Source organism: Spinacia oleracea, chromosome 3, assembly GCF_020520425.1.
Source record: "Spinacia oleracea cultivar Varoflay chromosome 3, BTI_SOV_V1, whole genome shotgun sequence".
In the NCBI taxonomy this organism is placed as follows: domain Eukaryota; kingdom Viridiplantae; phylum Streptophyta; class Magnoliopsida; order Caryophyllales; family Amaranthaceae; genus Spinacia; species Spinacia oleracea.
The window spans coordinates 102,760,414-102,774,657 of record NC_079489.1 but is presented as its reverse complement, the minus strand read 5'-3'; the positions used below and the strand labels follow the sequence as shown (position 1 = coordinate 102,774,657).

General features: G+C 37.4%; 1 protein-coding gene across 1 annotated transcript; it reads left to right on the top strand.

Annotated features, from left to right (window-relative positions):
- Window positions 1-633: 633 nt before the first annotated feature.
- Window positions 634-13,553, top strand: LOC110785368 (methionine aminopeptidase 1B, chloroplastic). Its single transcript, XM_021989801.2, has 10 exons — window positions 634-866; window positions 1,021-1,099; window positions 7,508-7,742; window positions 10,468-10,629; window positions 10,719-10,760; window positions 10,985-11,056; window positions 11,271-11,350; window positions 12,113-12,210; window positions 13,020-13,067; window positions 13,210-13,553. The coding sequence occupies exons 1-10, from the start codon at window positions 671-673 to the stop codon at window positions 13,350-13,352; spliced, it is 1,155 nt and encodes a 384-aa protein (XP_021845493.1). The 5' UTR covers window positions 634-670; the 3' UTR covers window positions 13,353-13,553.
- Window positions 13,554-14,244: the final 691 nt, after the last annotated feature.

Sequence of the window (14,244 nt, the reverse complement as noted above, 5' to 3'; positions counted from 1 at the left end):
AGGCTATGCCCCGGTTGCTACTTTGAATAATTAAAATTCGAGATTCTTTTTCAGCTTAATATTTGACCAAAATACACGTAGTCCATAAAGGTAAAAAATTCATTAAGTTCATCAACTACACATGTACACTACGTTATTTATCATGCTAAGTAATTTTCAATTAGATTATCTTACAATTAGTTTAATTTATTTTCTAATAGAACTAAGTGGTTCAAATTAATAAACACCAAATTGGATATATGCAGGGCATTTCTATAGTTGATTGTTATGAGACTTAAGATATCATATTTAATTCATGGTTCCACAAATGTTTTAATTGTTATTTTTATTCCAATATAGTCCATAAGAAATAAAAGGTAAGATAATGTACATGGATAAGCACATGGATAAGCACCAATTAGAGGTTGATTAAGACTTCATGTTAACATGTATTTATAAATTAATGTACATGGATAAGTATCAATTAGAGGATTAAGATGATAATGAGAGTTATTCTCCAAACTTGAGTTCTTGGGTTGAAATTATTGTATTGATTTTGATTTTGATTGTGAATTACATATCCTTGGTATAGTTAATTGGATAAGTTAATCATACTACACTTGCGCTGTCCACTGTAACCGCTTACATCTTGATAAGATTAGCCCAGCCCAACACAAAAACCCGCAGTTACATGGTTGCACCAAACCCACATTGCTCAAATCAGTGGCGAAATAACATCATCATCATCTCCAACGCCATTTCTCAGCACACTCATTTTCCCAGTCATACAAAAATGGCGATTTCTGCTTACACTTCACTTCAGCTTTCTTCTTCCTTTCGCGGGGATGTTTTGCCCACTTCATTATCTTCCATTTCCCCGCTTTCTGGTTACGTTCCTTCTTCCAACCCTTTTTATTTTCAATAAATTAAATCTCCAGAAGTATTTATTTAAATTTTGTTTTTGTTCTAATATCTTCATAATTCTGAATTATTTGATTATATTATCTAATTTATGATGGTTTTGTTGTTGTTGAATTTTAGGTGGTTCGAATTCCAGAAACGGGTCGGTTGTGTTTGCAAAGAGGCTATTTGGGTTGGAGGAGGCCATGCGAATTCAGAGGTACAAAACAGTTGTACTCTGCTGCAATTTTTGTAAATTGACAATTACTCCGTATTTTTTGTCATTTATGATTTATTTCATGATAGATTTTGTGAAACTCCATGAATTGGAGTTGTTCCATTACATTAGTCCTAATTGTATTAGAAAACCAAATGCGACTAGAAGTCTATTGTACATATAAAATATAAAATAGCCTAAGAGATTCTATCTCTATCACACTCCCGCAATCCTAGTGGGTGTACACTGAGATAATAAAGTGCCTTACGTGGTGGTTGGTACAATGGTCTCCTGTACGTCACCCATGAAAGAAAGCAGTTTTTACATTCAATTGATGAATGGAACACTTTCGAGCCATTATCAAACCCAGAACTGTGCGAATCGTAGTTAGCTTAACCACCGAACTAAAAGTCTCATCACAAACAAGTCTAGCTTTGTGTCGGTCGTAAAAGGGCGTCTTTATCATTTTCTTTATGACAAAAATACACATACAATTTACAATATTCACCCTCGTAGACGTACGCACTAAATCCCATGTCCCTGACTCCGTGTATTAGTTAAAGCACCATACTCATCTTGCATCGCCACATTCCAATTTCGGTATGTCAAAGCTCATTTGTGATTTTCAGGAATAGGTGAGCGGGTGAGACTTGGTCCAGTAGGGGAAATGGTTAAGCCATACTTGGGGTTGGGTTTGAAAATGTCGTGTTGACTTGAGTGATGCGGGGGGGGGGGGTGTAACTGGTCCGAGGAATGGGAGTATTGTTCCAGGCGGAATGGCGGAAAGGGATAAGGCTATTAAAGTCGTGTTGGGCACTTGGGAAGGGGGAGGGGAAGTTTGAGTTTGAGAAGGATTATTCTTGGCTGGCCAGTTATGTGAAGAGAGGTGGTTGCAGCAAGTGGTCCAGCAGTGGGGTCCACAAGGCAACTGTGGCGGATTGCTCAGTTCCACAGGGTATGTGCGGTATGTGCGGCACTGTGGGATTTGTTTGTGGGCCGACTTGATTACCTGGCCCCCTTGTGGTGTGTTGCATACATGATGGATGAAAGAGAGGACTTAGGTCACTAGCTTAAAGGAAGGAATAATCTGCATCCCTAAATTAGTTTAAGTTCCGTAACGGGAAGGTGTTTTTGTCAAAAGTGACATGTTCGGGAAATAATAACCTTCATTGTAGAGAGGTCTAAGCATTTGTAACCCCTATGGTTGGTTGGGTAGCCTAAAAATACACATGGGGTGGAACTAAGAGCTAATTTTGTGGGTTGTGGCCGAGAAATTAGGAAAATAAAGACATCCGAAAATCCTAATATGGTCATACAAAGGGATTTTCGAAACAAGACTCCAGCTGGAGTTATGTTATTAAGTGTCTTAGTGGGCAATATGTTAACCAAATACGTGGCCGTTGCAAGAGAGTCTGTCCAATATGATGGTGGAAGAGAAGCATGAAAAAGAAGCGTACGAGACATATTATTGAGAGTTTTAATCATGCATTTAGCTTTATCATTCTGAGATGAGGTGCGAGACACGAAAATCAAAAAATCAAACCATTCTTGACACAAAATAATTTAAACGGGTCATTATCAAATTCCCTCCCATGGTCACATTGGAAAGGTTTGATAGGGCGTTCGAATTAGGTGGTAATATATTGTTTAAAATTCAAGAAAGATTGAAAAGCCTCCGATTTATATTTCAAGGGAATCGCCTACACAAAATGAGTAAAATCATCCAAAAGTACTAAATAATATTGACCTTTCGAGCTACAAATAGGTGATGTCCACAAATTAGCATGAATAATATCTAAATCAGAAGAGATAGTACTTATTGAATTATGAAACGAATTGCAAAAACTAGAACCATGTTTTCCTAGTTGACAAGAATTGCAAAAACTAGAACCATGTTCCTTATTACAAATAATAAATTGCTTAGACCTAAGAGAATCCAAAACATTTGGTCCCAGATGTCCAAGGCGGTTGTGCCAGGTGGATGATGAAGAAGTTGTAAGGGCGGTAGCAAGACAAGTGGATGGTGTGAATATGATGGCAGGATATAGGTTCCCCGAACTATTACATCTCGTGATTATGCTCTGTAATGAACCCAACTAATGAGGCCTAAGAAGAGCAGCCGAACAGCAATAGCAACACAACAACAAACAGCAAGGACAACAGAGCCGTCAACACATAATGTTAGTATAAATGGAGTTAGAGGAAGAGATAATTTTAGGAAATGGGTAGTTCATTTAAGACTTATGACCTAAAGTCACTCTTTTGGAGATTTGTAGCCTCAAGCTACTGCCTAGCCTAGTTGTATCTATACTTTTTGGTGCTAATCAAAAGCTTCTTCTTTTCTATATTTCTGAGTGAGTGTGTGACAGATTGGATAAAGAACTTATTCGTTCTTTACTGTTTGGTGCTAATCAAAAGCTTCTTCTTTTCTATATTTCTGAGTGAGTGTGTGAGAGATTGAAGAAAGAACTTATTAGTTTTTAGCAGCCACGAACCTGAGGAAGAAGAGCAGCCTGGTACTTTCTAATTCGCACAGAATTGAAGCTCTAGAAGGTGGACTCACAGAGGGAGGAGGAAAAAGTTCAGCACCTATTGTGTGAAGGTATGGCATCTTTCCAAAAGATCCTCATTGAGAAGTTTGTGGCCAAGAGTGTCGCCTTGACTCATGGTCATGGCGGACAGGTTGTTGATGGAGGCGACGCCACCAAAAGGTCCGACAAGAAAGAGGAAGCATCCTGGAAGAAAGAAAGGAGGTGAAAATGAAAGAGGTTCAAGCAATCATCGCTGACGTTCAACCTTCATGTGAGAAAAAAACCGAGCCGGAAAAGCTTGAAGAGGAACACAATGAAGCGCGGTTGAAGCGGAGGAATCAGATCTGAATAGAAGGACATCTGAAAAAACTTTTAAAGTTTATCACCCGGATAGCAAATACGGTGGAAGGCCAGGGGATTTCGGTGGTAGTTTTGATGCTAGATCCGATAGTTACAGCACCAACGACCATGGAGTATTTGTTGGGAGAGGTAGTGGTTCTGGTTTCCTTGCCTGAAAGTGTAAGTTAAGTGGCCGCCTGAACAAGGAAGGAGACGATTCGTTAAAGGCGGATTTGAAGCAAGTGGGTCGGGTGGTGGACCGGGAAATTTCTTAGGTGTAAGTATCGACGATGGGTCATACCTATTTTCCGGCAAAATATTTAATGGTATAGTAGGGTGGTGCTCACGGTCGTTCTGGTTGCAGAATTTTCTAGTTTTACGGTGTGGAAAAAGCTTAATGGCTTGAGAAAGAAGACAAACTCATAAGATGTTGTTAAGGGTAATTATGTAATTGCTCAAATTGTTGAGACCAGTTGAAGCTCTCCATGCCTTGGGAGGAAATAGGGGGGAAAGACATGTAACCAACCTAAAGTATGGGAAGTGGACTCAAGAAACTGGGCGTACTCATTTTGAGCCCAGTTTTATAAGTAATGAAGATAAGATTTTAGTTGGGTAGTTTTGGTTTATTATCCTTAAATCCATTTCCACATCCAATCCCATCACCATTTCTTCTCACCTGTACACTCACCATCGTAATCCAAACACCATCCATTCTTCCCAAAACTCCATACCCTCTCGTAATCAGTTACATAATTTCATTTTCATGGCAAACTAATGGCAATCTCACTGACACTTATCAATATTCTATAACGCTAGTTGCAATAGAGTTGTGGGAATGACAAGTTGTTGCTGTATACAATGATTAAGTACCAGGAATATATACCAACTCTCACAAATGGGAAGTTGCAACTCGTTCAACATCCTATTCTCAGTTTAGGCCGCAAGAAGGTGGACATGGATCATTGTTGCCAGCGCCAAGAAATCAATGCAAACTTTTGCCCACCTTGAGGACAAGGCGGAAGTTTAGGGGGCGGTATTGTAATGAACCCAACTAATGAGGCCCAAGAAGAGCAGCCCAACAACAATAGCAACACAACAGCAAACAGTAAGGACAACAAAGCAGTCAACACATAATGTTATTATAAATAAAATTATTGAAGAGAGAATTTTAGGAAATGGGTAGTTAATTTTGAGACTTGTGACCCAAAGTCACTCTTTTGGAGATTTGTAGCCTCAAGCTATTGCTTAGTTATATCATTATTGTTTGGTGCTAATCAAAAGCTTCTACATTTCTATATTTCTGAGTGAGTGTGTGACAGATTGAAGAAATAACTTATTAGTTCTTTAGTGTTCGGTGCTAATCAAAATCTTCTTCTTTTTCTATATTTCTGAGTGAGTGTGTGACAGATTGAAGAAATAACTTATTAGTTCTTTACATGCTCCCCGTACGAAGATCATTCGTACGAAGATCATTCACAAGGTCAAATTCAATAGAGATTTTATTATCAGTTGTGAACTTACGAACTGAAATAAGATTCTTAATAATTTGTGGAGCTAATAAGACATCACGAAGTGCTAACGGCGGTTTGGGGTGGGGATGGGTTGTATGCTTTTTACCTATAATTGGAATGCGCTGAACATTACGAACTAAAACTAAAATATGTTTATTAGTGCTTAACTTAAAGAAGGGCGTAATATTACCTTCACTATTGGTCATATGAGATGTCGCTCTCGAATCCACGATTGATCTCGCGGTAAGGTCATTGTGTCAAAGGAGTTTCCCAGTATATGGGAGTCATAAGTGGTCCATAATCAGAAAAGTGGGCTTGCTGCCGCAAGTAGGTTGTTGTCCATATTGTTGGAATTGTTGGACCTGTCCTGGAGTTGGGTTGGCTGGGCCACCAAGTATTGACGTAGATGGACTAGGCCTGCCATGTTGCTGGTAAGCTTGTTGCTAATGTGGGTAAGGAATGGGGCCTGGGACCCACTGCTGAACCCATTGTCCCTACTGTTGTGGTGCGGTCCAATTGGACGGTGATGGGCGGGCCCAATTATGCTATTGTGGACTTGTTGGCTGGGTTGAAACACTTGGCAGGCCGCTGTTGTTTCTGCCACGGTCTCTTTCGAGGTTGGCATTGCCATCGCCCCAGCCACCACCACCTCGCGGGAGCTGTCGTTGGTTGTTGGGTGGTGGTGTAGGCGGTTGTGGTTGTTGGGCGAGAATACTGGATTGAAAGTTGCTATTATCAGTACTTGGACGATCTTCCTCGGGCAACAAACAATAAATGATTATGGGCAGCCTCAACCGTAGGAAGGGGTTCGGTTTGCTTTTTCATTGTAGCAACAGTGTCAAAGTCGGTATTCACAAGACCTGCAGCAAGTCGTAAGACTAATCTTTGTTCCGACATAGGTTGATCAACATTGAAATACATCTTAAGTTGTGCAATAAGCATTAAAGCCAGAAAAAATATTCAAATACAATGTAGTAAATTGATTATCAAGATAAACTCAGAGGGTGTGTTGTTATCTTGAAAAATCCCCTTAAGCTTATCCCATATCTGTTGAGTCGTCGTAGCACCACTGGCAAATAATTGTTTGTAACAAGTCCTGAGATATTGTACCATAAATTCATTGTTTCCAATCGAATCTAGACGCTTCCACAGAGGTTCAGATATGTCTATAGGTTCTATAGGTTACAGAGTATTTGGATCTATATAGTCAAGAACATTAAAAGCATGAGCATGACATTCAAATAATTCAACCTAGAAGGAGTATTGTACCTTTTCAAAGAATTAAAGGGGTAGCGCTCTTGATATTGTGGACTCCCAAAGTCGGATGAAAGTCCGAATAAGATGACGTGGGTGGTGGGACGTCGTCATCTTCAGCCATTGTAGAACAATTAATAATTCTAACCTATAATACTGGAAGTTTCAGTTGGTTGCATGAGTTGAACTTGTTTTCTATTTAGTTGAACCGAGAAGCCTAGAGGGTTTTCCAATAGAAAGACAAGTGGTTTTCTTTCTTTTTCGCACGGGGCTATTGATGGTTGGAAATTTAGTGCCAAAGTCGTGCTTAAGATAAAAAGATCGAAGTTAGAAATTTCAATACAAACCTAACTATCATAATCTTGTTATAATTTCTAAAAATTTCACTTAGTATGCCCACAATAAGATTGAACAATGGGGAGAGTATAATAATCTTCCAACTATTATAAAGGGTCTTGAGTAATATGTCAAATACGCAGTACTTAATCATGGGGTATTAAGGCAATGTGACTATTATTTCCAAATGGAGGGAGTAAAAAATACTGCCTTGCACTATAATCATGTGGGGGAGAAGAGCTCGTAAAACTAAGAAGGGAATTGAAGGATATGCTATAAGAGTCCTTTAAGCTCAGTTGCTGGAGTATACAGGAGTATATGCTAAAACTGGTGAAGGTTGAGGTATAGAAGATAGAGCGATGTTATTGCTGTTTCCAGTATAATTGGACCTTTGTAGTGCTGTAAACTACTGTACTCTTGACTGACTAGCACTTGTGCAGGGAAAAAGACCTCCAAGATAAGAAATCAGTTAAAAAAAACCCATTAAAGCGTGGAAAAGTATCGCCTCGTCTTCCTGTGCCTGATCACATACATAAACCCCCTTATGCTGGCTCCAATAAATTGCCTGAACTCTCAAGTGACTATCAGATTCATGATTCTGAAGGTATCGCTCATATGAGGGCAGCAGGTGAACTTGCTGCTCGTGTTCGGGACTATGCAGGAACCTTGGTTAGGGTGAGAGATTCAAATTTTGGCTGAATTCATTGCTTGTTGGATTTTTCCTGCGGTTGTGTGTTAAACTTATTCATGTTTCTCTGTAATTATCATGTTCACTGCTATAAGTTACCTGTACTTATTATGTTCCTTGTTGCCAACTTCCTAATTTGGACACCAAGCCGTGTAATCTTGCCTGCCTTTGGGTTAGTAAACAAATGGAAACAGATTAAAATCTCTAGGCGATTGTTTATACCTGCCCTTAGCTTTTTGAGACCTCTTGGATTTAGCCTCTTGTCCTCCCAAACTGAAATGGGATACTGCTTCATCATCCAAGTTCTGGGAGTTAATATTAGGGCGTAAGTAGAACACACCGTATCTGTTTTTGGCTTCTGTTCCCTCAGTTTGGACTTTGATGCTTTTGATTTGGTAAGGGTCCCGATTCAACGTGAGTATAATTCTTGGGGCTTAAACCTATCCCTTTCTTTGGTTCAACAATGCCATTCTGTTTTACTGACACTTGAGAGAAGCAGTTGTTGCATGTTTTTCTTATGACATTCTGCCAATAGAATATTTCCAACCTTTACATGTTTATTGAGATCGGTTAAGCAGCTTTCTCCTATGAATTTGGAGTTCTGTTTAAATTGGAGGAAAGAGAACACCATTGTTGCATCACACTTAATTCAGGCAACTCATTCATTCACACTGATCTTAGTTGCTAGGATGAAGTCTGATCTGTATTAGCCTTGAAATAATTCGAAGAAGAAAGTAAATCCTGAAGGACCGAGAGACCAATGTATGTATGAAGCAATAACTTTGTGAGGAAGAGAGAGATACTTGTAGATAGAGAAGGAAGAAGGATAAATTCATTGCATAATCTCCCATTTTCCATCCTATCATCTAGTTACAGCTCATCATTATCCAAGGAAAATAATGAACATAAGTGACATAAAATGGCAAGTTACATCAAATTGTAAAAAGTGACATCTAAGCTCATCTGTGATCAATCCAGTTTGGTTGAAATATTGCCAACAATTTAAAAAATCTGTACATCGGGACAGTTTTTTTTTTTTTTTCTAAAGAGGGCTTGTTTTCGTGTGGAACTTCAGAAGATTTCTCCCAGATAAAAGCTTACGTATACATCCCTTAAGTGGCTTAGTGTATTATGGATATAGGCGATGGATCAATATAATTATGTATGTTTAAAATAATTGATAAAGCACCTACATAGTTTCAATGAAAGTGGTAAGTGCTTAGAGATAAGAGGATTTTCATCCATATAGTATAGTCCTTGTTCAAAATGTGCTTATTAGTAAGATAAGGGTTACTCAAGTACAATGTATAACTGAAATAGGTTCTTATAAGTTCCAATAAATTCAGATAAGTGGAAATCAAATGAATAGGGTGCACTTTAAGATGTGCCTTGGTGCAAGGCTAAATCAGGCATAAGCACAGAGACATGCGCCTCAAGTTGCTCAAACGCAAAAGATGCAACACTTTAGTTCCTCTCGGATGTGTAATGGGACTATCTGCACTTCAAGCGCCTTCTGTTTATTTGTTTTTGAGTTTGATAAATAACTTCTACCTTTTTCTTTAAATGAACAAAAATTTCAAATAAAATGTTTCAAATTATTGCTAAGAAAGTATTTCATTAGACATTAAGAAATAAGCATTTTTGCATGACTTATGCCTTGAGCGAGTGGTGCAATAAAGTGCAGATTATGGAAATGTACTAGCATTTCAGAGAACCGATTTGGGTTTTTGCATGAATGATCTTCCTCAGGAGGCATACATTTGAGTCAAATAATGGAGTATTATAAGGCAAGGAAGAAGGATGTGCACTTGATTTTTTATTGACCTAGACTCCTAGAGAGCTTTTAACAAGGTTTGGATGTGCTTTGGTGGGCAATGAAAAGGAAGGGTATACCAAGTTAATACATTGACTTAGTTAAGGATATGTATTGAGACATAAAATAATATGACGACTTTTGTTTTACTAATGGAGGACTCCCCCATTTACGATTGGACTACACCGCATTAAGTCCTCTCTTTACAGTTGTTTTAGAGGAAATAATGAGGTTTATCAGGGTGAGATACCTTGGTGTATGTTGTTGGCAAAATGATGTTGAATTGGTGGACAAGACTAAAGCTTGTTAATGATATTGGAGTGATGGAGGCAAGTGTTAGAAGTTCGAGGAATTAGACCAAGTCAGATCAAAATCGAGTACATGGAAAGCCAACTTAGTAATAAGGGAGTCAAATGTATATCGAGTGCACATTTTTCATTTAAGAGTGTTCCACATTATTTACGGACCTTCTGTTTTATTTATTTATTTATTTATTATATTCTCTCTTTTACAATGTCCCTCTCCAAAATAAAATAAAAAATTGTGCCCTTTGCGCGAAAATATCTTAAAACTTTATCCCTAGAAGTGAGTAGAACGGAGGGAGTAGTATGTAGTTGCTCATAAGTGAGTGTGATATGTACCTTAAGTCGGTTTTACTGTGGAAATGATACATTTACCAATATGTGATTCACATGACATAGAGCAACAACTACGAAATTGTGCGACCTAAACGTACCCCTGCTACATTGTATAGATTTGAACCTTCGCAAATCATGCCTATATGAGTTTCATAGTTTTTTCCAGGTTTTTAGATGTTGGAGTTACTCGTCTTTGACTTCAGAGCACTTCTTGACTTCATGGTCATGTAGCTTACTGTTTATACCTTCGAATTTTACCAGCCATCAGTTACTACGGATGAAATTGATAAAGCTGTACACCAGATGATCATTGATGCTGGAGCTTATCCTTCACCTCTAGGCTATGGTGGGTTTCCAAAGAGCGTATGTACTTCTGTCAACGAGTGCATGTGTCATGGTATACCTGATTCTCGTCAGCTACAGGTTCATTGATTGTGGTAATAACCTTTTTCTGGTTCTGTTTACCATTCTGACTTTCGACTTATTCTGAATTTTTTTTCTTTGGAATGCAGGACGGAGACATAATCAACATTGATGTCACAGTTTATTTAAACGTATCTTCCTGTTCTCTCGTGGCTGTTTATTAAATTTTGGGCTGTTTAAAAAGTATTTTCGTTACTTTACAGATAAACAGTGGTATACTGACAGAATTTAATGGTTAAAATTGACATAGTTTGACCCTAAAAGTCACATATTGCTTACTTTTTCATGAAATACACAGTTTACACATGATTTAGGTCGTTGAGTGTTTAATCTTCTGATTTCCATTTCGTATTAGGGTTATCACGGAGACACATCAAAGACATATTTATGCGGCAATGTCAGTAACACAATGAAACGGCTAGTGAAGGTATCTTGGATGCACTTTTTAAGATTGACATCTTTTTAATATGCTATAAATAATTATTTCCACACGAAATATACTAAATGGAAATGTGTGTAGCCCTTGTCTTTGCTGATTGCTATTACTCCGTATCAAATTAGCCTTGATGGAGATTCTTGTTTCCGCTCCTCCTAAATCGGCCTTTTAATAACTTTACATGTGCTGCTTAATTCACACTTAGGTAACCCAAGAATGCTTAGAGAAAGGAATAGCTGTATGCAAAGATGGTGCCAGCTTCAAAAGAATTGGAAAGATAATCAGGTACCTACTTAGAAATTTTTAGTGCTCAGTCAATTACTCTGTGTGCAAGTATGGATTCTGGAATACACGTGTGTCTGTAGAAATGGAGGACCAGAATGTAAAATTTTCTTATTTTACAGTTATTTTTTTTTAATAGCATCTTGGGCAAAAAAATGCTCCCTTTCTTTAATGGTGTTTTTGAATTTAGTGTTTAATAAATCCCTTTCTTTAATGGTGTTTTTGAATCTAGCGCACAGCTTTGTAGTATGTGCCATCATTAAATTCAGTTTCATAGATGGTTTAATAGTCTCCAGTCTTTAGCTGAATATTTAAATTTAGTGCCCAAGCATTACGATGGCATTATCTTGGTAGATTTTGTGAAGGATACAGGTCGCATAGCAGAGATTTTATGTTACTCTAGTATCAAATGTGTTTTTATTCGGACCAACATAAAGAATCAACTAGATAATTAACTTATCCTGGCGGAGTAAAGGAAATTATGTGTAGTTTCAACTTTCAAGTGTTCAAAATTAGTTACCAGATCTGCTGGTTGTATGCATTCTTCTTGACAGCATATTAGATCTTCTCATATTTAAGTTTGACATATTTCAGCAAACAGTCTAGGTTAGTTGTCATCTACAAACTGATGGCCACTTGTATCAATATATTTAAGTTGGCTGATGCTGAATGGTGAAACTTGTGTTAATACCATGTCATTTATGCTGTAAATTTAGTTTCAAGTGTTTCTATTTAATTAATGTTGTTTCTTACTATGTTCAACAGTGAGCATGCCGAAAAGAATAATTACGGTGTGGTGGATCGTTTTGTTGGACATGGTGTTGGAACTGTATTTCATTCCGAGCCAATTATATACCATCATAGTAAGTATTTTGCTTACTCTGATTATCATACACTGCAAAAACCATGCAGGTGATTTTTTATTAATTGTAAATTGAGTTTGATAGATGAAAAATGAATGTCCAATATTTGACTGTCTCAGATGTAACTTGGCAGCCCCGCTTTTGTTGGAGGTTTGAAACTTTTAGATTGCAGCAGTTTTGTTTGTTTCTTTAGTGTGTGGACTAACTTAAGGTGAAAAATGTTTATAAGGAAGGAGATATAAAAATATAGAAACATGAGACAAAGAAAGTTATTGGAATCTCATACTTTTTCCATAAAATAGTGCTTTTGATATGTGCTCTTATTCTTACTAACACATCATGCTTTAGGAAAAAGATTGATAACCATGGTTTTTTTGTCGCTTTCAAAGGTTACTGATGGTGTACTTTGCTTAGATATTTTCGTAACCACCCAAAGTAAATTGATGAGGAGGAAATTAGATGGAATGGAAGTTGGGGATATGCAACTTATACAAACAGTGTTTTTGGTGGAACGTATGGTCAACTGGTCGTATCAGATGCACGACACATTGACACTCCAATATTGTTTATGAGACTCTTCAATTTTTGGAAAAATAGCAAATGTGGCGCTTGCTTGTTGTTGAGTGCGCATAACAACGGTTTTCATGATCGTTTTGTTAATGAATACTTATAATATCATTTTGTGATTCATTTTGATGAAGTGTGCTAAAATTTTCACTCGCACAATCAATTTATCTGAAAATTGTACTGTTATCACATGGATGCTTCATTATTTATCTCTAACATTGTTCTGTTTATTAAATTGATAGGAAATAAACATCCAGGTGAAATGGTTGAAGGTCTGACCTTTACAATTGGTAAGAGCATCCGTATCACCTCACCTCATGTATTCATTTCAATGCCTGCTATCTGCAATTTAACTATATAGCAAATTACTAAGACCTCTAAACCTATCAGTTTTTCTTACACTTTGGTACCCTTTTCTTTTGTAAAATGCAGAACCGATTCTTACAATGGGAAGCATCGATTGCATTACGTGGGGTGATAACTGGACGGCTGTTACAGATGATGGTAGTCCTGCTGCACAGTTTGAGCATACCATCTTGATTACAAAGACTGGTGCTGAAATCTTAACCAAGTGATTAACCAAGTCCACAGAATGTGTCACCACAATACACATGTCTTATGTTATGTATATGTGAAAATGTTTTATCACCAACACTTGACTTGATCAAGTGGTAAGATTAAATACCCTTGGGGATTCTTAGGAATGTTACAAAGCAAACAATTCAATTCAATTTATAGTTACTTGGTATAAAGGAAAATAACATACATTAAACGCGCATGCTTTCGTCAGATATCCTATTTCAGCGTTACCGTTAGATTAGAATGCAGTTATGCCTAACCGTTTCTGTAGGTCACCAGTGTAGATCTTGTTGCTGAAGGGAACGAGGTCACCTAGCGAGTTAAGCTCCTTTTGACTCAGTCTTAAATATGATGGGCTTCCTCTGTCTCTCTCGTTTATCTCGTACATAAGTACGTAAACTTTAGAAAGTTCTAAATCGGTTCCCACCATTTAGCAAAAATAATATCAAGATCATCTGAAAATTAAGGATTAAATAACAGTAACGAATTTGAAAAGGTATGTAAAAGATAACTTACATGGGCGTGAATCAACAACGCGCGGATGGTGCAGGGGCTTGCATGTAGATCTATGTGCACCTGCACCAAAACGCAAAAACATTAAAAGAAAACGCAAAAAACGAAAAAGAACGTAAGAAACTAAACAGAAAGAACATAATAGAGTAAACGAAAAGAACATTAACCAAAACCTGAAAAGAACACTAATGTTAACAAAACTAAAGAAAATGTAGAAAATGAAAATAACATATGTGCACCTGAAAAGAACACTATGTGCACCTGAAAACGAAAAGAACATTAAACAAAACCTGAAAAGAACACTAATGTTAACAAAACTAAAGAAAATATACAAAAATGAAAATAACATATTTTTTCTCCTGATAAACTATAAAA